Source organism: Diprion similis, chromosome 7 (genome assembly GCF_021155765.1).
Source record: "Diprion similis isolate iyDipSimi1 chromosome 7, iyDipSimi1.1, whole genome shotgun sequence".
NCBI lineage: Eukaryota > Metazoa > Arthropoda > Insecta > Hymenoptera > Diprionidae > Diprion > Diprion similis.
Genome location: NC_060111.1, coordinates 7,384,368 through 7,408,682, shown reverse-complemented (window position 1 = coordinate 7,408,682; position 24,315 = coordinate 7,384,368). Strand labels below are relative to the sequence as shown.

Here is a 24,315-nt window from a genome sequence, read left to right as displayed (position 1 = left end):
TTTTACGAAATAAGATGCAGTAAAACGTATTAATTGTTGTTTAAAAGGTGTATAAAATACGCTAAAAATGTTTAAATAATATTAAATTATCCTGAAGAAGCCTTGTTCGAAGTTTTTAAAAACTTTGCACGTTTTTCAGTGTACAATTTTTATCCCATATTATATATATATGTATACGATGTTGTGTTCAACATAGTCGAAGGAGCAACGAAATTACTTGCGAACAGCAGATATATCGTGAGTTGAAGGGCTGCCCACTGATTTAATAGACGTCTAAACTTCTCTAGTTTAGAAATTTTTTTTTCCTCGTTGAGCTCTCAGCTTCGTCGTTAAGACGGTACCGAAAGTTACTATCGGATGATTATCGTAGGTAACGTAGTCGTGTTCAAACTATATACGAAGACTAAGAGCGTGGCTGGTGCAAACTTGTCAAGTAATTGTGCGAGAAACTAGCCGAAATCCTCAAAGTTATAACACATATACATATATATATGTATATATATTACACGAGTAGGTACGAAACTTGAGTTCCTGGGCGGTACAATTGCTCTTACTTATCTCTGAATTTTCAAAATTTATCTTCAAATGTAGGGGACTTTAGTCATCGTTAAAATTCAAAAAAAAAAAAAAAAAAAAACCGGGAATCTTATTCGTAAATTATTTTCTCCAACACGAAATGAAAAATCACCAAATCTCCGAGGTGTAGCTAAAAACGATTTTACACAAGCTTATCGGTGTCCAAAATAAAAATGATATGTACCAACCATAGAAACGGTGGCAGCCCGTCTACTCCGAGGACATTTCAGGATTATCCCAAGGGTCACGCCGCGTTCTTTCTTCGGTGATTGCAGCGCCGACGGAAACTACGAGGTGACCCTGATGACCAAGGCGATCGTCTACTATACTGGACTGGTTGTATGGCAGCCACCGGCAGTTTATAAATCTTCCTGCTCGATTGACGTTGAGTTCTTTCCATACGACGTACAAACCTGTGTATTGAAGTTAGGCTCCTGGACGTATGACGGTTTCAAGGTGGTGATTACCAACGATTTCCTTTTTCTTTTACTTTTACTTTTACTTTTTTTTTTTTTTTCATTAACTTCCTTTTATTATTTCTTTCTCGTTTCTTGCAACACTTTTAGGAATGCTGCGTGCCGCCGGCTGTACGTTGGACGTGTCATATATTATATCATATAAATATGTTATATAAATATTATACAAATAATTATTTGCCGTTTGATCGATGTCGTTCATTAATATTGATATATAGATATATGTGTGTGTTAAGAATTGTTGAAAATTATTTCATTTTATTACACGTTATTATTATTATTATCATTATTATTGTTATATTGTTATTATTATTGTTATCGTATTTATCAAATGTGCGTTCGATGATATTGTAATATGATATCGATCAGTTTGCCGATACAGTTTAAACGCTCGTTTTAATACTTTCTCCATTATTGTGCCAGTTCGTCTCGTAATTTTTTTTTCAAATTCCATTGCAAAATATTTCTAAAATTAAATAAAAGATCGACTGACAATGAGAGCGGATAAATTGTAAAGGCTAAACTATATAGGTACTGATTGTGCATAGCTGTTGGACGTCACTACGCTCGAAACACGTGGGAAAGGTATAAAATTGGTTGTACAAAGGATGACCGAAATTAATAAATGTGCATACAAACGTATTGTGTACATAAAAATGTGTAATTTATACAGCTATTGTAAAACAAAAGTATAATTCACATACTCTCGCCAAAAGTACAGAGATATATATATATTGCATATGTGTATACATGTACATATATATACATATATATATATATATCATAAAACGAAGCACAATGTTTACATACAACTATAATATCATTGTATGTTTATAATAATATTCATAAACAGTAAATTATTCAAGTGACAAAGTCGCGTACGATGAGAAAAAAATCCGACATCCCGATATGTAATTATTTAATATTGTTGGTAAAATCGTAGCGACGGTTTTTTTTTCTTTCCGTTACAAACAAATTTCATTGCAGGCGGATAATTAATTTGAACGATAACTAGTCATTTTACGAATGGAAAACGAAAGGGAGATAAAAAAAAACTACTTTACCTCTGTACAGGCGATAATGAAAATCATTGACACACACAACACAATAAACGTTACGATACTCTGTAGATTATTCCCTTAATTATACACGGATAGATGATGATTACGCAGCTATTAGCTTTATCTATTACGTATTTACGTACACTTATATATATATATACATATAACCAGCCATCGTAGAACGTGTGTTTTAGATTGTTTGTTATGTAATCGTATAATACATGACATTGTGCGTGATTTATGGCTGATTATTTTTGCTGAACGTTACATATTGTTAGAATATATAGATTTGCACGCATGAGGCGATCATAGAGCAATTTTCCAAAGCATTTTCCTTTCGCTTATTCAAACCTTCCGTTATTGTTTTTCCTTCATTATTCATCCTAATTTTCTTCTTTCGGTCACAAAGATCTTTATTCTGCGTAGAATTATGCACAAATCTAATATTATTGTATTGTATGGGTGGGTTTTTTTTTTTTTTTTTTTTTCCAATTTCAACTACTCGGGACGTTCGTAGATTTGTACACAATTCCTTCATCGGCACTTAGAACTTTGATAACGCACAAATATAGAGGAAAAAAATTGTAAAATATGGATACAAATTGTTGGTTATAAAGTTGAGAAAAAAAAAACAAAAAAAACAAACTAACTTTGATCACTTACATTCAGCAAACGTCAAATACATTACTCGAATTCGTTAAATTCTGGTGTAAGCCTTACATGAACGAAGCGCTGGTCAGTTAAATCGAGTGAATGATATTATTTTAGTAGTAAAATATGAGGAGTTCTGCGTACAGATCCCGTTACCGACATTTTACCGACATCTTTATCGGCTTCACAGCTTAGACACAAACCCTTTTTTCGGATGATCGATAAAGTTGACCAGAGTCGGTATTACCATCAGTCGAAAAAAGGGTTTGCGTCCGATCTGTAAAGCGGATAAAAATGTCGGTAAGACGTCGGTATCGGAATCTGTCCGCATTCCTTGTTATACTACACTGATTTGATATAATTTAAAAAAGAAATAAAAATCTGAGCTTACTCGCCCGGCGGGAGAATAAAAAATGAAAATATTTTGTCGGGTTTCTTGTACGATGAAATATCGATGTTCGTATCAAATATTAACGCTATGGCATTTCCCTTTTGTCAACATCGGAAAGTCGCGATACGCGATATGCATCGCGTGCTTTTATCCTCGGAGTGCTGAAGGATTCGGATGAAAAAAGCTGGGGTGTCACGGCCGTCACTCCAGCCATTCCACCCCTATTCTCGGCACCCCGTTTTTCACAGATTGCAACCCCCGCTTCGCGTCGTTCTTTAATGTTGAAAGTGCTCCATTTCTCCCTTTCCGATGTTTGTTTTATTTTTCTTCGTTCTTGTTATCAAATACTCCTTCCGCGGTTCGAAACGCGGTTCTCTCTCTTCTGCGGCACGTTGACGTCACTAATTATTATCATCAGGGAAACTCGTGTGCGGTTCGTTATGGATTGTATTGTCTTCCAGTTTCTTTATATCTCTGAAGTTCGATTTTTTTTTCCCCGACATCTCGTCGGCGGCGTTAATTGCAGCCTCTTAAAAATTTCTAGCCTGAATTATCTTCGGGATTTTTTTTTAACTTCAATTGTACAATGTAGAAAAGATTTATTTCTTCTACGCGGTTTCACGCAATCGATTGATCAAAATCTGCAAAGCTTTATTGCAGAAGCACAATTGATAAGTTACGATTTGGAAGTAACGTAAAAGGTGAGAAGAAATTTTTTGCTCGAGTTAACAGTGAACCTTATCTTAAAAATTTATAATAAAAATGAAAAGTTTAAAACGCAATTTTTTTCTGCAAGAAAATTCCTTTTTCATATTTTATATCAAATCCTTTCTACACTACCTCTACCCCTCGTTGTTTCAAAATTTAGTCTTTTGACGAAACAATCTTTAATTGTTTAGTCTTCGTATGTCTCTTTTGCTTTCGAAAAATATTGCAAAAAGCGTTCTGATTTCAAGGGAAAAAAGTCTACGCAATTCGTGTACATTGAATAGAATTTTCTCAACTTCCAAAAGGACTTTCACCTTACGCTGATATTCCATGTATAATAATTTTCAGAAACCATTTAAAATGGCTAAAAAAATTTTAATCCTTGCTTAATATATTGATACATACGTAATGCAATTTTTATTGCGAATCGTAAATCAGATCACATGAATAACGATCTTTGCTACCTGAAAAATGACGATTAAAGGATCATTCGACTACTCACGATGATTTATTGATTGCTTTTCCTCGAACCCGAATAAATAAAATTCAAAATTCTTTCTTTCGATTATTTATTTATTTTTTTTCTTCTATTTAGATACAGTATCAATAATTATTCATTCGAAGTTCAGCAGTAATTACGTGCATCTTTACGTAGAGTTTTCCTTCAACGGAACTCGGAAAGCTTAACTTCCGGTAAATAAGCAGAAACTCAGCGTCGCGACGCCGACGGTTCGCACCCTGCAACCGGATATACGGTATTATCGGTATTCCGATGCAAATTATCACCCTTACAGGTATAACAGACACTGTACAGCTTATCGAGTTAGTTATTCGAGGCGAAACGAGCTTATTCAAGATTTATTGCAGAGGAACGATCGGCAGACTTTTATTTTATCAATTTGTTTCTGCTCCGGTAGTTGTAAATTAAATTTTACATCCGGTAGTTTGCTTCGTTTCGCGCGATAGTCAAGTTATTCAATAATTTAGAAAATCTATCGTTGCTTTAAAGCGGAATATCAATTGTGTTACAATTTCACAAAATACGTTTGACGTTTTAGTTTATTAGTCATTGTTAAACAAGCAAATTATACAGTTGCGTTAATTAAATTCCATATCCAATGGTTTATTTTATCTCGCCGACAGGTAAAGAAGATCGATTTTTCAAATATGATACGAGTAATGTTTGCTGTTTTTAACGATTTTACTCATTGTTAAAAAAATAATTCACGCAATTGTTTTACTGAAATTTCACACAGAGTTGTTTACTTTATTTCTATGACGGAACAATCTTACGATTCGTCGACACTGTATTAAAATAAAAAATCAATTTTTCATAAATTTTATCAGTAATATTTGTTGTTTTTAGTTCTTAGCCCTTTCATTGAAGAAACAAATTTAAACAGCCGCAAAAAATGAGAAAAAGAAAGTAAATTCTCAAAATCCGGTGACGCAAAATGAAAAAAAAAAAATAGAAAAAAAAAATTGACTCCCTAAATATTTACCGCTTATCCCTCATAATAATTTAGAGATTCTCGGCTTTATTCAATAATTCGCCTGGCGGAAAGTGAAAATAGTTAGCTGACGTTGATGGATGAATTCTAGAAGCTTAGGTGGCGCCTCGTCGTCCGAAATAAATGTATAGATATACAGAAAAACCACACACATATATATACCTATATAGCCATATAGAATTTCGTGCTTTTCTGCCGGTTGTTCGATGTCCGATTTCCATTGTTTGCCAGCTAAAGTGATTGTTGAAGTTTATTCCGAGGCTAAAAATGGCAGCCATTGAAACCCAAAATCGAGAATTCAGGTAAAAAATAACTCACGTCGAAGCAGGCGGTGTTCGTTTAACCGATTAAACCAAACCGTCGAAACTTTTCTTCCTTTCAGCGAGAGAACGAAGTTTGAAAAAATAAAACATTGATAATAATGAAAATATTTAATACTTGTAGCAGCTGATAGTTTTTATACTCTTCCTTCGTTTTTTTTAAAAAAATTTTTCCCCTCTCACTTACACATATATTTCCTATGAATTATACGAAACTGTATAATTAGTTTGAAAGAATGAAGAAACCTGGAAAATTTTATTTAGACTTATGAAATTCAAATTGCTTGTTGAATTTATAAAAGAGGGACAATTTTTAAGCGAAAGAAACAATGAAATAAGAATAACTGGGGATAATTGATGGGTAAGAAAAAATATAAATTAAACCGTCAGCTGTGCGAGTAAAGAAAATTTTTCCGCTATAGAGCTAAGGAATAATAAATAAACGTTGTAAATTTATAATTTGCAGAACGTTAATTTCAGTGTCAGTTGTAGATTCTCGCCGTGAGAGGAAATTCGGGAAAGCCGTTATTGCTTTCGTCCCTGCATTCTTTCATCCCCCTTTACACGTTCATCCGTGTCTTTTTTTTTTTCGCTCTAGCTGCAGGGGTTGGAACCATGGAAAACTGGGGTTGCGCCCTCGCTCGTTATGGGTTTGATAAAAGCTCGCCATTACGATCCTTGAATACGGTGTGGATTCCGAATTGATGTTGAAAATTATTTATTCATTTGTTGATTTATTCCTTAGACGGGCAATTCACCGAGCTTTCGTTTTTTTTTTTTTTTTTTTTTTTTTTTAAATCAAAATAATAATTAAATCGATAAAATACGATGAGAAAATCGATGCCACTTAGATTGAGAGAATTTTTTCTCAGTAAATAACTTATATTGCTTCTTTTTTCCTTCTCTTTCCAATAATTTATCGCGACGCGCAAAAACTTTTCGCATTCAAACAACAGTTGTATATCACGTACTTCCGATTCCCGTTAAACACTGCAGAATTTATACAATCGTTGTTTGCGTAAGCCGTTCCGTTAATCACGGTCAAATATTATCCGAGTAGTTTATTATATCAGTTCTGATCTTCGTAGAATTTTGTAAAACGCGTGTAAAAATTGCCAAAAGTAAGCGAAAAAAATTATCGATTTACTTTTTCACTCAAACTCTACTATCTTGGTTGAAAAAAATTCGTTGCAATTCGATTATATATGAGAAAAGAAAACATTTTTCAATTCGTATTCTCGGGGCGTCATTTATATTTAAATTTTTCAATTCGCCAAATTATTGCAATAGCAACGTGGTTCAACTTCTGTAGCTAGAAAAACTTGTTTCTAAACTCAGTGATGCTAAAATTCAACTCTCAAAATCTTTGACTAATAACCGGGTCACGTGAAGTCATCACGATTGATTAGCGAGTCACTCGTCGAGTCACTGATTTTGCATTCGCATTACTGCGACTTAAAGCTGCGCTTCACAGCCGCAAGGATAAAACTAATTACAGCTTTTATTAACAAGTTGATTTGCAAAAATTCACCTTTATTTGTCGTAAATTTAATCCCATTTTCTTATCCTATAGTCAACGATCTTTAACTTATGTACAGTTGATTTGAATCAAATGAGGATATCATAAATTTTTTACTAACCGTCGAAAAAATTTCATTAATTCTGGTATCATTTTCATCGCGAGCCAAGTTATAGTGATAAAATTCTTTCTCTGCGAGTTTCGCGACCCTTTTAAATACGTTCATATCGTCGACGCAGATACCGAAGACGATTTTCAGAGTAATTAGGGTATCGGGGTAGTTAATTAGTTGGGACGCAATGGCGTTTTAATTAGGAAGGACCACTTGGCTTCCACTCGCTTTGTCTAATTTCCTTTCCGTTCCTGTGACGGTGAACACAATAAAGAAATATCAAAAACGTTGCGAAATTAGAAAACGAGTTGATATATTTTTTAGAAGTTTTTTTTTTTTGAAAGGAGAAAAAATTCTATGTATTCGCTTATTGATTATTCGAGAATGCGATTTATTTTCTTTTTTTTTTCTTTTCCACTATTCGTGCATATTTTATCCAGGAGTATATATAATAACATCGTTGTGCTTGTGCTGTCAAATATTTTTGAGAACGCACATATCATATTTTATACCTTTTCCATGAGGATGCTGTTGGAGTTGTGTGGCGTTGTTGGGTAATTATGTGTGTATATATTTATATATATATATATATATATATATATATATATATATATACACGTGCGTGTGTATGTATATAGGGCAGTCCAGCTCATTTTGACCTACGTACACTCCTTGACCTGTCGAATTTGGCCCGCAATTTTTTACATCATTGTTTTCAGTTTGATAAGCATTGATTTTTGTTTTTAGATTTTTTTTCGAAGCGTTTCGAATTTTCTAAAATTTTTCAAAAACATCTTAATGATCGACACAATTTAAAAGTCGGAAAAAATTCCGGAAATCCATGTGTCGGATATCAACATTTTTAAGCTTAGACCCGGAGGGGGGAGATTTTTTTTTTCACTGTTTTCAAGCTTTTTCTGGTAAAAAGAAAAAAAAAAAAAAAAAAAGTTTTTTCGCAACCATTTTACGATTTGAAATTTTACTTTTTATCAGCAAAATGAAGAGGGAAAAAAATGTGTTGCGAAAACAAATCTGAAAGAATTGTCAACAATCTAGTGTGAAATATGAAAATTTTTCGGCAACCATTCACAGTTTTTTTTTTTTTTATTCGGAAAAATCTTTTCACTCCGGCTCTAAGCTTGAAAATTTTTACATCTGACACATAATATCTCAGAATTTCTTCAGATTTTAAAATTGTGTCGATCGATAAGATGGTTTTGAAAAATTGTAGAAAATTTGAACCGTGTTGAAAAAAATGTAAAAAAAGATACTAGCGCTTTTCGAAGTCATAAAAATCGTATAAAAAATTGCGGGCCGAATCCCTGAGGCCAAGGAATGTACGGAGGTCGAATTCAGTTCGAATGCCCTATATTATATACGTTTGTTGCGTGTTTCGTTCCGTACGCTGTACATGTTATATATATACACATAACATTAAAATACCTATTAAAAAATGTACATAAAATTGTGATACACACGTATAATACGTATAAACGATCATAAATCATACCGCGGTAATAATTAAATAATTATTGTTGTATGTAAATCAAGATGAATGTTGTTTATTGTCTGTTCTCTAAAAAGAGTGATCTGACAATCTCTAGAAATCTTTTCTCTCCTTATGCAGACTCTCTATTAAATCCTTGAAGAGGTTGATTCGCCAAAAATCGATACTTTCTAATAATTCTATTATGTAACTGTCGTACGTTGAGAATTCATCAAATTTTTTTTTATTCGAAAGGTACGAAGATCGATGCGTGAAGATCGATACTGTATTTCAAGCTACTTTAAAAATTTTGAAAATCTTACACAGACTTCAATTCTATTCAAAAGACTGTTTTTTTGTTTTTTTGTTTTTTTTCTACGAATTTACTGAAACGCTTTTGTTTTTTTATTATTTTTCTCAAATCTGTGCCAGTTATTTTTTTAGAAAATAGTATTTGTGACTGAAATAAGTTGTCGTAAAGTGAAATTAAACGACTTTATAAAATTTCAAACTATTTGAAACAAAGCATCTAACAATAAGCCTATTTTTCACAATTTCATTATCATCGATTTTTATACTTTTAACGAGATCTTCGTAGTTTTATAAAAAAATATAATAATTTCGTGAATAACCAATAAACAAATAAATATTACGTAATGAAAATAATGTAAATTATAAATTTCTTGCCTATATTGTTTACTCTAAGTTAAATAAAAATCAAGCTGTAAAAGCGCGCGAATCATAAATTTTTTTCAAATAAATATTTCTCTTTAAAATTGCACGAAATTTCTTGTAAAAAGGAATAAATTTCGCATTATGAAAATTCTTAGCGACGTTGATGCTTTTCTATTTATCTGTTTTTACTGACAAAAATAATATTTATATTTAGTATATTTTTATTCGCACATGAATAAAACGTAAAATCAATTGTTTAGCAAAGATTAGAAATGTGAAATGTGATAATGTTCGGATAAAATTTGATCCCGTTGTTTAAACTTTTGTTTTACATCGTCCATCCGTTGTAGTTTTCCTAACTTGACTTGCGTATAAGTTAATAATTATAATCAGTTAATAAAATAATAATTTTAACACCTGGCTTGTATTAATTAATACGACGAATGAAATCGGGGTAAACGGATGTTTAAACAGATGATTTAGGCAAGTTTGATATCTCAGGTTTTGTGTAATCCGCAATTTGCTCAGATCCCCGGGTAGGTTTTCCACTCCATTTACGCATGTGTATTAGACGTTGGTCTTATGCTCACACATGGCGTGTAAACTCGCGAAAGCTTCCGAAAATTACACAAAGCAGCTGCTAATTTATCCACCGAACGTGCTGGAGAATTAAACAAAGCGCAGCCCGAAATCTCTGAACATGGGTAATGCTTATTAACGTGGTTGAAAAATAATAGTTTAACGCACTAACTAAAACACTGGATAACGAGCAATATTGATATAAAAAAAATTAACGATTCGAAACGATAAGAAAATTTTTCAATCTCTTTATTTGTTCAATTTTTCATCCCGTGATTATTTCGTGTGAAATTAATGAAATTTTCAACCAAGATCCAGTTTTTTTTTACAATCGAATTATTTACACGACTTGTCATATCGTTTTGTTCGAATTTTAAATACTTAAAATGTTTTTTTTTTTTTTTTTTTTTTTTCTGACTCTGTTACATTAGTCAAAATACTAATACAAAATACGCCTAGATTTGACGCTAAAAATTTTTATGCATATTGAAATTCGGTGATGAAATCATTCCCGTAACCCCCTAACTTATCATTATTATTATTATTATTATTATTATTATTACTATGTTTATAACATGGACATTATTATTATATTTCATAGAGCGATGAATATTTTACAATATTTGTGCATCTTTCGAAACGTCAAACGTTGATTATCGCCGACAAGAAGTTCTTCGGATTGGTTGAAAGTACTAAAAATGAAAGATCAGTTCATCCGTGAAACTAATCTGAAAATGTTTTGAAAGAAAAATAGAATTCTTGCGAGATGATTTTAAAGATGGTGAAACTTTGAAGAAATTTTGAATATTTTTTTTACCTGGAAGCAATGATATTGTTTAAAATGTAAATTACGAACTAAATTGAATTTATTAGAGATTCTATCATCAGCAAGAAACGTTTTAACGGTCGTTTCTGCAGTCATGCTGGTGGGGTGCAAAATTAATTTCTCGATAATTTTTCAACTTGGAATTTAATCACCGCGACGGTCTGCCTATGAAAAAGTTTAGAAAAAAAAGAAATATATATATATATGTGTGTATTAGGGCGGCACAAAAAAACCGACTATTTTTTTTTTTTTTTTTTTTTTTTTTTTTTTTTTTTTTTTTTTTTTTTTTGAGTCTCGTGTCACAAAATGTCAGTTTTTCATCTTTTAAGAGCCCACTCAAAAGGACTGCTCAAAAAAAAAATTTTAAGAGGTCGCTCCAAATTTTTTAAAATGTAAAAAATCGTCAAAAAATTTAATTAAAAAAATTATATTTTCAGTATTTTGTTTGATTTTTAATTCATGTCGTGGTGTATTGTTATCGATTCTTTCTTACTAAATTGAAGAAAAAAAATGTATGAAATTTTAATATGAATATTAAACGGTCGCTCGAAAAGATCTAAAGAAATGCATCAAAAAATTGAAAAAAAAATTATTAGCGACCTTTCAAAATTCAAATTTTAAACTGAAACTTTCGGAAACTTATTTTTTTTTTTTTTTTGTCTATAAAATTATACCGTAACGAGAATAAAAATTTAAAAAAAAAAATCGATTTTTGACGATTTCTGACATTTTAAAAAATGTAGAGCGACCTCTTAAGAATTTTTTCTTGAACTGTCCTTTGAAGTGGGCTCTTAAAACATCAAAAACTAACATTTTGTCACACGAGACTCAAAAAAAAAAAAAAAATCGTGAGTTTTTTTGCGCCACCCTAATATATATATATATATATATATATATTTATTTCACTACAAATTTATCGAGTGAAAAATTAGTAAAATTCAACCCCAATTAAAGAGGGTAAGATCCAGCCTCGAAATTCACCCTGGATTGAAAATAAGCCAATTTTTCGACACTTTGAGTTTAGGTTATTCGAATTGTTTTATTGACAGACGCTTTCTGTTCATGTTGCAGCTCGTTATTATTCATTGTAACCAAAAACTTATCGATAGTCTATCGCAGGATTACTTGTTCAATCGCAATTTTCCCATATTTTTTTTTTACTTATCACAATTGCTATATATCTGTTCCGTTCTTTGAACGCAAAGTCAAAGCGAATTATAGATAAAAATAATATCTGCATATAGGTGGTTTTAATTGTAGCTTGAAAAAAATGAAAGAATCGATAAAAAAGAAAAAAAAAAAAAAAATACACGTTTACTGCAACTGCTGAAACATCTTCAATAAAAATTAGCCATCCGAAAAGAATAAAATGAATAATAATAACAATAAATTAAGGGTAATTAATTAGTTGTTAATCAGGCTTCCAATTGTGCATTTAACCATTGTTTTCGAATATGATTGAAGTTTGATAATTATAAGTAGAAAATTAACTGCAAGGAAACTAAACTTAAGAAGTGAGCGAATTTTGGAAATTTACACATCGATAAAACGATGACAGTTATATTAGTCAATTATATTGGGATTTTTTTCATTGAAAATTACGTAGATTCAGCTTTATTTATATAATATATATATATATATATATATTTTTTTTTTCTTTTTTCAATTGGAATTTTTATCGGTCGCAAAAACCATTTCGATTCAAATTTGAAGACAGTTCAATCCTTAGCAATTTCATCATCTCTTCCGCGATAAATTTTTCTCGATTCAATTCGCGAACGTTCGAAATGAAAATGAGATTTTGTTGAAAAAAAAAAAAAAAAAAAAAACAACCATGCAGGGTAAAAAAAAAGATAGAATCTTAACGAAGAGGATACAGACTAAATAACAATCACACTAGTTAACAGTGGTTTTGTTGTCTCGGTAAGATTTCATGTCACGGACCCTAGGAGTAAACTAAGGTTTTTCAAAATTGGCTCCAGTTATATTTACTTTATCGACATTTTCATACATGACTGAAAAAAAAGCAATATTTAGATGAAAAACTCAATTTTTTGTTTTCACCTATTTTCCAATATCTAAAGTTGATGAAAAAAAAAAAAAAAAAAAAAAAAAAAATACTACACAGCTTAGCGAAGTGAGAATTTTTTTTTTTTTTTTCTTCTTCCCGTTGTCCTGAATTTTGGTGCTTGAATACCGAAAGAATTTATTAATGAAATCTTGATTATATTATGTTATATACTATTATTACATTTGTTATCACAGTAAATTCTAAACTTTGTCAGACACCAAAATTCAGTGAAAAAACAGGGCAAGAAAGAAAGAAAAAAAAAAGAAAAAACAATTCTTCCATGTGTATCGAGACGTAAATTTCCAAAATACTCCCACTTTTCCATCCGTTTGATCTCTCGTTTTTTAAAGAGCTTTTGCATGGCGTGTTTCCTCGGAATATTTTTCTCGCATCCGTGTCGTAGGACCTATTCCACCTTGTGCACTCTCTATGCAGCTTTATTGCACGATGCACCGGCATGAAATCTTGTCTCTTATTCTCAACGTATGGTTATAATGTATGTATATATATATATATATGCATGTGTGTCATGCGCGTCCTGCATCCGCAGCTTCTCTTCCAGCTTTGACATCCTGAAAGCGTCACAGAATTTTCTTGTACTGCACTCGCGCTTCTTCTTCTTCTTCTTCTTCTTCTTCTTCGTTGCATCGTCGTCGTCGTCGTCGTCAGATTCAGGCTTGTAAGCGTAAAGTTTGTATTTTTCCACTTGGAAAAATTCTCCACTTTCTTTGTATTCTTACACGCAGGCCCGTTTCATTCGACTGTAAACATTCTTATTTTCGTTTCTAAACTCGTCGTATAGACAAATTCACGATTCTTCTGTATTTTATAAATTTTCGCGAATCGTGGACGAAATCATTTATTCGATTCAAATTTTGAAATAATTTCATAACCGAAAATCTCTCTTCCAAATCAATTTTCTATATTCATCCGATGTCAATGACTTAAGAAAAAAAAAAAAAGATTCAGTGTCTTTCTTTTTCTTCTTCTTCTTCTTCCTCTTCTCTTCTCTCTTTTCACAACGTTACTCTACAATTTTTACAATCTGTTTCAAACCTAGTAAATGCAATATAACTGAAAAACTTCAGTCTCAACGTTAAAATAATATTATATATTTAAATTTATATTCAAAAGGAAAATGGTCAGAATCTCACGAAGCGAATTGAAAAAATTTTTGAAAAACAATATTTTTATCTTCAGTATTCGAAGATGAAATCAAAATCGAAAGAAAACAAAAACAAAGCTCGAGAAAATTCCCAATGACGACAAATTCTATTCTGCTAATTTTTAACTTTTGTCAAACAATTGATTTTGTTTTTTCATAAAGTTATATCTTTATTGCAGGTATTAAAAATTTTGGAAAACATTAGGCCGCGTTTGCTAAAGAAAATTTTCACAAATTCTAGATACTTTTTAATGAGAATTCGTGAAATTTTATGTCTACATAAAACCTCTTCAAACATTCGCGTTTGTTGCCGTAATCTGATTCCTGCACGCGCCTCTGGCATTGGATACGCTCAAGGTATCCCGGTTTTTTACAATCTGAAGGGTCGATGACCCCCAGGCGAAGGGTTCTTAAAGGGGCTGGAAAATTAACACTTTACGATTTGCCGGAGTATCACGCGATCCGACCCTTCCGAATTTCTATCACTCGATTTGCCCAATTTTCAGGGAAACCGACCGGCTCAAAGCGGCAGAAAAAACTTGTTTTTCCTTTTTTTGTCTTTTTTTTTTCTCTCTCTCTCTCATTTTTCGAAAAATTGCAATTCTCGAAATCGGATTCGAATGATGCGTTTAGAAGAAACGAGAAAAATTTTGTTGTTTGAAAAATTGCTGACCATCCATTGAAGTTTTTTGTCCTCAAGGATTAATCCTTGGCTCGAAGTTGGCGGCCGTTGATTGAAACTCGAAGTGAAAAAGTGAAAAGTTGGCGTCGGTTTTCGAAATTTAAAAACATCCCCGAGGTGTGAAAAAATTCTTGGCTTGTTCTTTGACTCTGGTTTCAATTTTTCAAGAAATTTTCTTGCGAAGATCCTTTTTTTTTTTTTTTTTTTTTTTTTTAGATTTATTGAAGCAAAAATTTTTACACATATTTCGGTAACTTTTGACTGTATTTTAAAATTTTTTTATTTGTAAGAAGAAATTTTCTGTGCGTGTACTTTAAAATTTGCAATTTGCGAACAAGGCGGCAACGGAATTGAATTCGCCATAGGTGACTACATTTTTCTACTTTTCACCATAGATCCATCAGCCAAGCAGAGCTAATAGTTTTGCGGACAAAAACACCGAAGCAAATCAGATTAATTCGGCTTCGCGATCATGCTGCTCCCGAAGATTAGCTGATAATTATTTTTAAAAATGAAAAATTTTAGAATACAGTAAAAAGTTACTATAATATGTGTAGAAATTTTTATTTCATCTAAACTGAAGAGTTTTTTGAAAAATAAATTTCTTTCGACGTACCGACCGACTATTTGTAACCCCTTTTTGAAAACGGGTTACATATAAAATAATTTTGGAGAAAAAAAAAAAAAAATAAAATAAATAAAAGAAAAGGCAAAAAAAATTAAATTAAATTAAACAAGTTGAATTTTCAAAGTGGAAATAATTCGATGGACATTCAATTTCGAAAAGACAAGTGCTACAATGAATTTCGCTACCTGTTTGAGGAATAATTTTACCCGAACCCGAACGGTGTAAAGTTGAAATTAACATTTTGACAGCGTCGTAGGAGATATATAAGCGAAATATAATCAGAGGACGAGCGTGCTTCCGGCAACAAACCGGATATTATAGTTATCGCGAACTCGACTCACGGGGTTAGTTTTCCCGGTCTGAGTTACCAGCGTAATCCAAAGCTGCAGGTTCAACGTGACGCGAAATTTCAGGATCTCATTTCGACCCCTCCTCGGTTTATGCTGCGTGCATACCAGCCCCGCGCCATTATGACTGACGATTTACATAATTTCTAATTAACCCGGAATAACGCCACCGTGTATATACATATATGTATATATGTATATGGGGCATTCCAAGTGAAATCGAGGAATCGTTTACCTCAGGTCATCGGATACTTGCGTAACATTTTTTTTTTCTTCTTTTTTAAAAAATTTTTCGCCCCCACCCCTCCTGCAGTTGGCGCGACGATCGTTTTTGTGTAAAAGAACGGTAACAGAGAAAACGCCGCCATCTTTTAAATTCACCAATTTTTTTTCACACATATATTCTGAGTCATAATTATAAGTAAAATCTATCATGATTAGAAAGTGGGATGCAGCTGCTTCGTATTTGTTTTTTTTTTTTAATCAATTTTTCTTCTTCCTTTTTTTTTTTTTTTTTTTTTTTTTTTCTCTCTTCGCTTTAAACCGGTTATATTAACGAAGATACACGCGAGAAATATTTTTAGCTTTCTGTAATATAAATAAGAGACTAGATTATTTCGGTAATAATCGTGCGAAAAATCAAAAACAAAAAAGAAAGGGAAAAAAAAATCGTAAAGGAGCCAAGTAATGAACGTTTGAAGTAAAAATGTGGACGCGAATCAGGCTATCAACCGAGAACCGTTAAATTTGCATCGACATTTCACGATAAACGATATTTTTCTCGTTTAAAAGTACTCCAGTGATATCGATAAGAAAATAAATAAAGCGAAGCTGAATAGGTGGTGCCGGGGTAAAAGTGAATTTAAATTTTTATGAAGTAAAAGCTGCGCGATGCAACCCTCTGGTACTATTATATATATATATATATATATATATATGTGACGTAACGACTCAGGCGATGGTGTGAAAAGTAATAATGATAACAATGATACGAAGTCGGTTACCCGCGATGCAAAAAGTTCGGCAAAATCAAACGATTCGCTACAATCTCGTTACAGCTGCAGAATTTTCACCCCAAAATTTCTCAAGAATTTCTCCCGAAAGTAATGACCGTTAATTAAGATTCGTGAAGAAACTGACTTGATGATGAGATAAAAAAAATGAATGAATAAAAAAAAAACAAAAAAAAAAACCACCAAGTCAACAAATAGTTTTCAATTTTGACGATGTATTTAGATACTTTTGATGAGTTGATGCAAAGATTATCATGAATAAATATCGAGTCTAATTCGAGATTCTCCGTATCGTGAACTATAGAATCCTTTTGAAACATTAAAGATTTGCAAAATGTAAGCGGTTGAAATGAAAAAAAAAAAAAAAAAAAACCGCCCCTTCATTGATCGGGAAATTAGCGTCTTTTTTTTTTTTTATTTTCTCTCACTATCAAAAAGATCCCAGTTTACGGTAAAGAGAATCTCATCTAGTATAATGTCGAAAAATAAGAAGAGTATCCAAATATATCGTAAAATTTTTTGAAAAATATTTTTTCACTTGTTTTTTTTTTTTTTTTTTTTTTTTTTTATATTACAGAAATGTAAGGTCAGTGGTGAAATGAACAGGAGTGAAAGACAAAAAAAAAAGTAGCGCAAGAGAAGACCGAAGAAATTTTTTTAACACGCGCAATGTTGTTATAGAATTTTTTTTTTTTTCAAGTTTTTGAAATGAATAATTTTTTTTCCACGAATTTCTCGTGCGATAAAAAAAACCGTAATACGTATAGACACATATTGTTCGATCGAGGAATAAAAAACTAAGGTATAGAAAAACGAGGAAAGAAATTTGGTGAAAAGTTTTTTCATCTGTAATTGGCATTTCGCACGTTTGCCGAGGTTTATTTTCCCGGGGAATATCTGCGATGCCAATGCATCTGCGACCACCCATGGACGAGTCTGTATAGTATATATATTCACTCAATTTGGCTCCTTGTCAATATATACCCGGCTTTTTCCGCATCCTCGCGCACTTGAGACATGTGTACTTGGCAATAAAACTCGGTCACAGCTTTCTCACACGTACGTATATATATATATACCTATATATATATATATAAGAAAAGCGATTCGTCCTTTGGGTACATTGTCGGATATATTGGTATATAGAAATAAAAAGAGAGAAGAGTAAAATTTTTCTTATTATTATTCTTCCGTGTGGTGTATTCTTTTTTCCTTTGTCTTTTTGTTTTTTGTTGTTTTTTTTTTTTTTTTTTTGCCTTTTCGCCGCAATCCAATTTCCAACGTATTCGGAATACGATAAAGAATGAAAAAAAAAATATATATGTATATTAGGGTAGCGCCAAAAAAACCGACTGTTTTTTTTTTTTTTTTTAGTCTCGTGTGACGAATTGTTAGTTTTTGATGTTTTAAGAGCCGACTCCAAAGGACAGCTCAAAAAAAAAAAATTTTAAGAGGTCGCTCGAAATTTTAAAAAATGTCAAAAATCGTCGATAAATTGAATTAAAAAAATTGTATTTTGAGTATTTTGTTTGATTTTTAATTCGTGTCGTGGTGTATTGTTATCGATTCTTTCTTACTAAATTGAAGAAAAAAAATTAATGCAATTTTAATATGAGTATTAAAAGGTCGCTCGAAAAGATGTAAAGAAATGCACGAAAAAATTGGAAAAAAATTATGAGCAACCTTTCAAAATTCAAATTTTGAACTGAAACTTTCGGAAACTTATTTATTTATTTTTTTTTTTTCTATAAAATTATACCGTAACGAGAAAAAAAACAATCGATTTTTGACGATTTCTTGACGTTTTAAGAAATGTGGAGCGACCTCTTAAAAATTTTTTTTTGAACTCTCTTTCGGAGTGGGCTCTTAAAACATCAAAAACTAACGTTTTGTCACACGAGGCTCGAAAAAAAAAAAAAACAGTCGGTTTTTTGCGCCACCCTAATATATGTATATATATACATATATAACTCAGAATACGTATTATTTCTTTTTCGTTTCACGCATTTTTACTTTAGCTGCTGCTGCTTAATTTAATTTTTTTTTTAACTCTTATTCGAGATTTCAGGTGCGCCAACATTGTATATCGTGAGAATCGCTTGTAATCTGTGTTACACACAACTTTGTGAAATGAGTGTTTAGAGGTAAAAAAAAAAAAAAAAAAAAAAAAAAACAACCAACAAACACGCAAAGATATCGTTGTAGCTGATATAATATATATGTAATATGTGTCATACAGGTATTTTTTTTTTCTTATAGATTATTATCTTGCTTGATAACAAAATATGTGCTTTAAATATAATATCTATAATTACATTAAATGAAATGTATTGCCTGTTGACTTGAATACTTTATATATGTGTGCTATACAGTTTTTGTTACATTATACGATGTAATGTGTACTTTATGCTTTGCATAAACATCCACAAATGCAAACACACACACACACACACACACACACACACATATACACATTACACGTGAGAGAAAATCTATAGAAAACGGTAAAAATCGCACTCGAATGCATGTATTTATCGCTTATTCAACTGTGGATATACGTACATGCATATATATATATATATATATATATATATATATATGCATAAAATAAGTTCACTACGTAATAATTACGCGTGGTACCTATAAAAAGAAAATAAAAAATGAAAATTGACAAATATCACTAATTGTTATTATTATTGCTATTTTTGTGATTATTTTTATTATTATTATTATTATTATTATTATTATACTGGAACGATTTTAAAAACGATGATCAATTTCGTACAATTTTTTTTCCCCCTGTATTGTTGTTGCTGTTATCGTTTCGCGAATTGTTATTTGCATATTACGTTTCGTATAATTAATTCAACTTCGCGAAGCGGGGTTTCTTTTTCGCTCTTCGCAGTTTCTGGTCTCCTGATCCATCAGGTCCGCCTCCGTCGTTCGGTCAAATCAATACTTTATGTGGCATCCCCTTGTTATCGCGTAAAATATAAGTATTAAGTGCACAGACAGGGGTGCAGTAGAGAGAAACGAAGACAACAACAAAAAAAAAAACAAAAACAAACAACCACCACCTTCCTCAAGCTTATCTCCACACTGAACTATCATAAATACATGCATCGGTGAATGAATGACTATATATATTAGACTGTATAAAAAAAATTGACTATTTTTTTTTTTTTTAATGGTATACTGAAAATATTGTTCAAGATACGAAAAAGAAATACCATAAAAATTTCAGATTTTAATATTGATATTTAGATGTGCCTCATCGCGATTTTCTACTTTCCATAAGAATAACATGGCAAAAATGGTTCTTGCTCCTTGCAATTTTTATAACTAGATAACGACCCGTCGTATAGAAAATTCATAAACATGTTTTTGTAGGAAATTGAACGTTCTAGAAAAAAGGTCTCTTGTCATTTTACGATAAATCTACTCCTTCAAAAGTTATTTGAGGTCAAACATCAGCAAAGGACCTCAAATAACTTTTGAAGGAGTAGATTTATCGTAAAATGACAAGAGACCTTTTTTCTAGAACGTTCAATTTCCTACAAAAACATGTTTATGAATTTTCTATACGACGGGTCGTTATCTAGTTATAAAAATTGCAAGGAGCAAGAACCATTTTTGCCATGTTATTCTTATGGAAAGTAGAAAATTGCGATGAGGCACATCTAAATATCAATATTAAAATCTGAAATTTTTATGGTATTTCTTTTTCGTCATGCTGAACAATATTTTCAGTATACAATTAAAAAAAAAAAATAGTCAATTTTTTTGATACAGTCTAATATATATATATACCAACGTTGTAAATATCAATGGTCAGAGTAAGATTAGATCGGTGATTTGAATTTGAAACCGCGGATATTGCACGCTATTTACAATCGGATCATAATCATTGAACCAGCTTTCCATTCATTCTCATATCTATATGTGCATATATATGTATGTGTATATATTATATATATATATTAGATTTGGGTAAAAAAAATGACTATTTTCTGTCGTTAGTCACCGTGAAAATATCTCTCAGGATGAAGGAAAAAAAATTCTGTCAAAGTTTCAGCTCCTAATATTAATATTAAGAGGTGCTTGTTTGCGATTTTCCATTTCCGGTTTAAATAACGCAGGAAATTTTTCATTTTGCAATTTTATTACTCAACAACGGATAAGCGTATCGCAAAGGGCAATATATATTTTTGTAGGAAATTGAACGATCTGCAAAAAAAGTTTCCAGCAATTTTTTCGTAAATCAACTGGTTCAAAAGTTATTTAAGGTTAAAAATTAGTCGAAATTCAAGTTTCGCTATTTTTTTTTTTTTTTTTTCTTTCATTTTCACTATGAAGTAATGGTTGAAAAATTGAGAAAAAAAAAAAAAAAAAAAAAATTTCTCGAAGTTCGTGTTATTTTTCTTTACTGAAACGTCGAAATTTCCCCGAAATTTCCTATTACTTAACAAGAAATAAGTTGTTAGCGTAAACTATTGTACTAAATTTATATTTTTATCAACTTTTAAATCAGTAGATTTACGGACAAAATCGTAGGAGACCTTTTTTGTAAATCGTTCAATTTCCTACAAAAATATGTATCTCTCTTTACGATACGCCAACCCATTGTTGAGTTATAAAATTCTGCATTTAGAAAAAATAAATTTTCCTGTCTCAATTAAACGGGAAATGGAAAATGGATATTTTCATGGTGAATAACAAGAAAGAAAGTCTTTTTTTTGGTCTGCCCTGATATTTACATATATATATATATATATATATACTTACATATCAATACACATGCAATAATCTCGGTTATATCGCGATCATCCTAAATGGAGAAAAATTTCCAGTTACGGTTAGAGAAAATGAAAATGTCCAGTTTTATAACTGCATAAAGATAAATTCTCACGCGGTTTACTATGAATTTTTATTATCCTTATTCGTACTCTTAAATTCTTTTTTTTTTTATGTAAATAATAAGCTTGGAAAAATAAACAAACAGATTTAATGTTTGCCATGAGCATTTTTTCTTGCAGTTTCAAGAACGTTTGATCTTTTGTTCGAATTGTAACTCCGTTAATCGTAACAGATGAAATATTTCTCACTCACAATCAGTGTAGTTTTGACTAAGAGCATATTTCAATTCATCCGAACAACCTTCCGTTTTTTTACACAATTGTAACACTCATTGTTTTTCTTAAACACTTAAAACCGAAACTCGAAACGAAATCATTGACGCGATTGATTATCTGATCGTCGAATTCACTCAAATCCCAGGTGGACCTCAGGCACATGGATGAAAAGTCTGGAAGCAACGTCGTCGAGGTTGGCGTCGATCTCTCCGAATTCTACATGTCTGTTGAATGGGATATACTCGAGGTTCCGGCGGTCAGGTGAGTATTAATTTCATACTAAATATTTGTTTTTTTATTTTATCGACATTTTTATACATGACTAAGAAAAGAAATTTTTTAGATTAATAATTTCATTTCTTTATCTAATATCTAAAGTTTATAAAAAAAAAATTCTGTCAATAGCTTTGGTTATACTTGGGTACTTTACTTTAGACAAAAGTGAAGAAGATATAGAAAATATAAAACTTTATTGTTTCCATCGTGTAAAGGAATTCACGACAGATTTCGTCGAGAGGGGGGGGGGGGTAATTAGGGTGTTCCAAAAAAATAATTTGTTTTTCAAACGCCCATCAAAATTCCGGTAGAGTATCTCAAATAGAACATCTCAGCCAAATTTGAGTTTTTAATATTGATTTTTTCCATTTTCCGTTTAAATAACATGTAAAAGAAATTTTTGGATTTTTTTTTTCTCCTCAACGGCTCGACTTATAAACTATCTAAATACTGATTCCTGTAAGAAATCCCACGTTCTATAAATAAGTGCTGAGATAGAATTTTCCTAACTCTAACCGATCGGGAGATTTTCGCCCATAAACATTGAGTCACGTCGAATACGAAACTACAATAGCATAAAACCCCGAGCCAATCTAATATAACGATAATTATATTCGTGAATTCTACGTTTCTAAATACCAAAAATCACCGAAAAAGTCAAGTCAAGTAGCTTCTGGAATCGATTATAAAAAAAAAAAAAAAAAAAAAAAAGGTATTCTTGTAATAAATCTAAAATCAACTGAATCGCGAGTGACGTCGTTTATCTCATAAGGCCCAATAATATTATTCTGAAAAGTGTTTTCTAAAAATACTTTCATATCTGAAGATAATTACAACAAAGTTTATAAAAAATCGAGCAGGGCAGACAGCCCCTTAAAAAATCGGTAATTCATCGGCGCGAACAATATCGTTTAAATTTTTCATATACCGGTTATCGCATCGACGTCCCGTCAAAAGCTCCTCGATATAATGCGTTTCGAAGTATCATCTTTCAAGCACGTGGGGCATGAATAAAACATATATCTATATCTATCTATAACATAGAAGGTTGAATATACAGAGCGTAGAAGCTGAGGATCCTAGGCAGAGGTGGATAAGGCGGCAGGACGACGAGAAGAGGGTCCTTTCCCGGTGAATAAACGACGCGTTGCTGCCTGGCAGGCACTTGCTCGAAGTGGTCCAGCGTGCAATAACATTCGTATTGATGCTGCGGCTCCGGGCGTCGCTTTTCTCCCGCGAGTCCTCTCAGACCTCAGGGATCTAAGTAACTGTTTGACATCCTTTTCGCGGGATTCCATTTCGAATGAAGGAAAATCCGCCCGACCGCGAATTACTCTTTCCATATTTTTCCTCGATCTTGAGTGGAAAAGGTAGGGCGTTAACAAAAAAAAAAAATAAAAATAATAAATAAACAAACCATCCAGTGCAACGCGAAACCGGATGGAAAACCTTCCGAACTTCTGACATACAATAAATTATACCATAAAGTTAGTGATACGATAGCGTCGAAGATTTTAAATGCTGACTCTGTAGTTTCTTCTTCTTTTTCTTCTTTTTTTCTTTTCTTTTTTCTTTCATCTCCGCGTTTTCGGAAGGAAACTCGTAATTTTTTTTTTTTTTCGCTCACCTGTGAAAGAGTGAAGAAAAAATAAAGTAATTCAAAACGCAAAAAAAAAAAAAAAAAAAAAAAAGAAAAGAAAAGAAAATGATAATACCATTAGAAAAAAAAACGTTTTTCACTTTTTTCATCATCTTTTCTGTCAATTTTTATGATGGATACATTTTTTCTTTCAAATTTTCGGGTTACCTAAGCCCCAATAATTAGTTTTATTGAAAAATATTTTTACGCTGAATTCTAATTTTCATAGGGTTTTGAAATTTTTTAAACTTTCGACATTTTAAAAACAAGGAACTACTCGTCGCCATTAAAAAAATAACTTTGTACGGATTTTCTCACCCTAAGAATATGTAGGTATGATTTTTTTCTTCAGATTTTTGAAACAGGTGAAACGCACTCAAAAAAAAAAAAAATAAATAAATGAAAAAAAAAATAAATAAAAAATAAGTAAAAATTTATTCAGACCAGTTACAAAAATTCTTACGCGGCAAA

At 31.6% G+C, this 24,315-nt stretch overlaps 1 protein-coding gene across 6 annotated transcripts in view; it reads left to right on the top strand.

The window, feature by feature from the left end:
• LOC124408100 (acetylcholine receptor subunit alpha-like) overlaps positions 1 to 24,315 on the top strand; it is a 132,694-nt gene that overhangs the window by 77,027 nt on the left and 31,352 nt on the right. For 4 of the 6 annotated variants that reach the window (XM_046884794.1, XM_046884792.1, XM_046884797.1 and 1 more), the window contains one exon: positions 22,075 to 22,190. In XM_046884794.1, coding sequence (XP_046740750.1) covers positions 22,075 to 22,190 — 116 coding nt within the window. Of the gene's footprint in view, positions 1 to 851; positions 1,033 to 22,074; positions 22,191 to 24,315 lie in introns of all 6 variants that reach the window. The other 2 variants (XM_046884795.1, XM_046884793.1) reach the window with 1 other exon arrangement.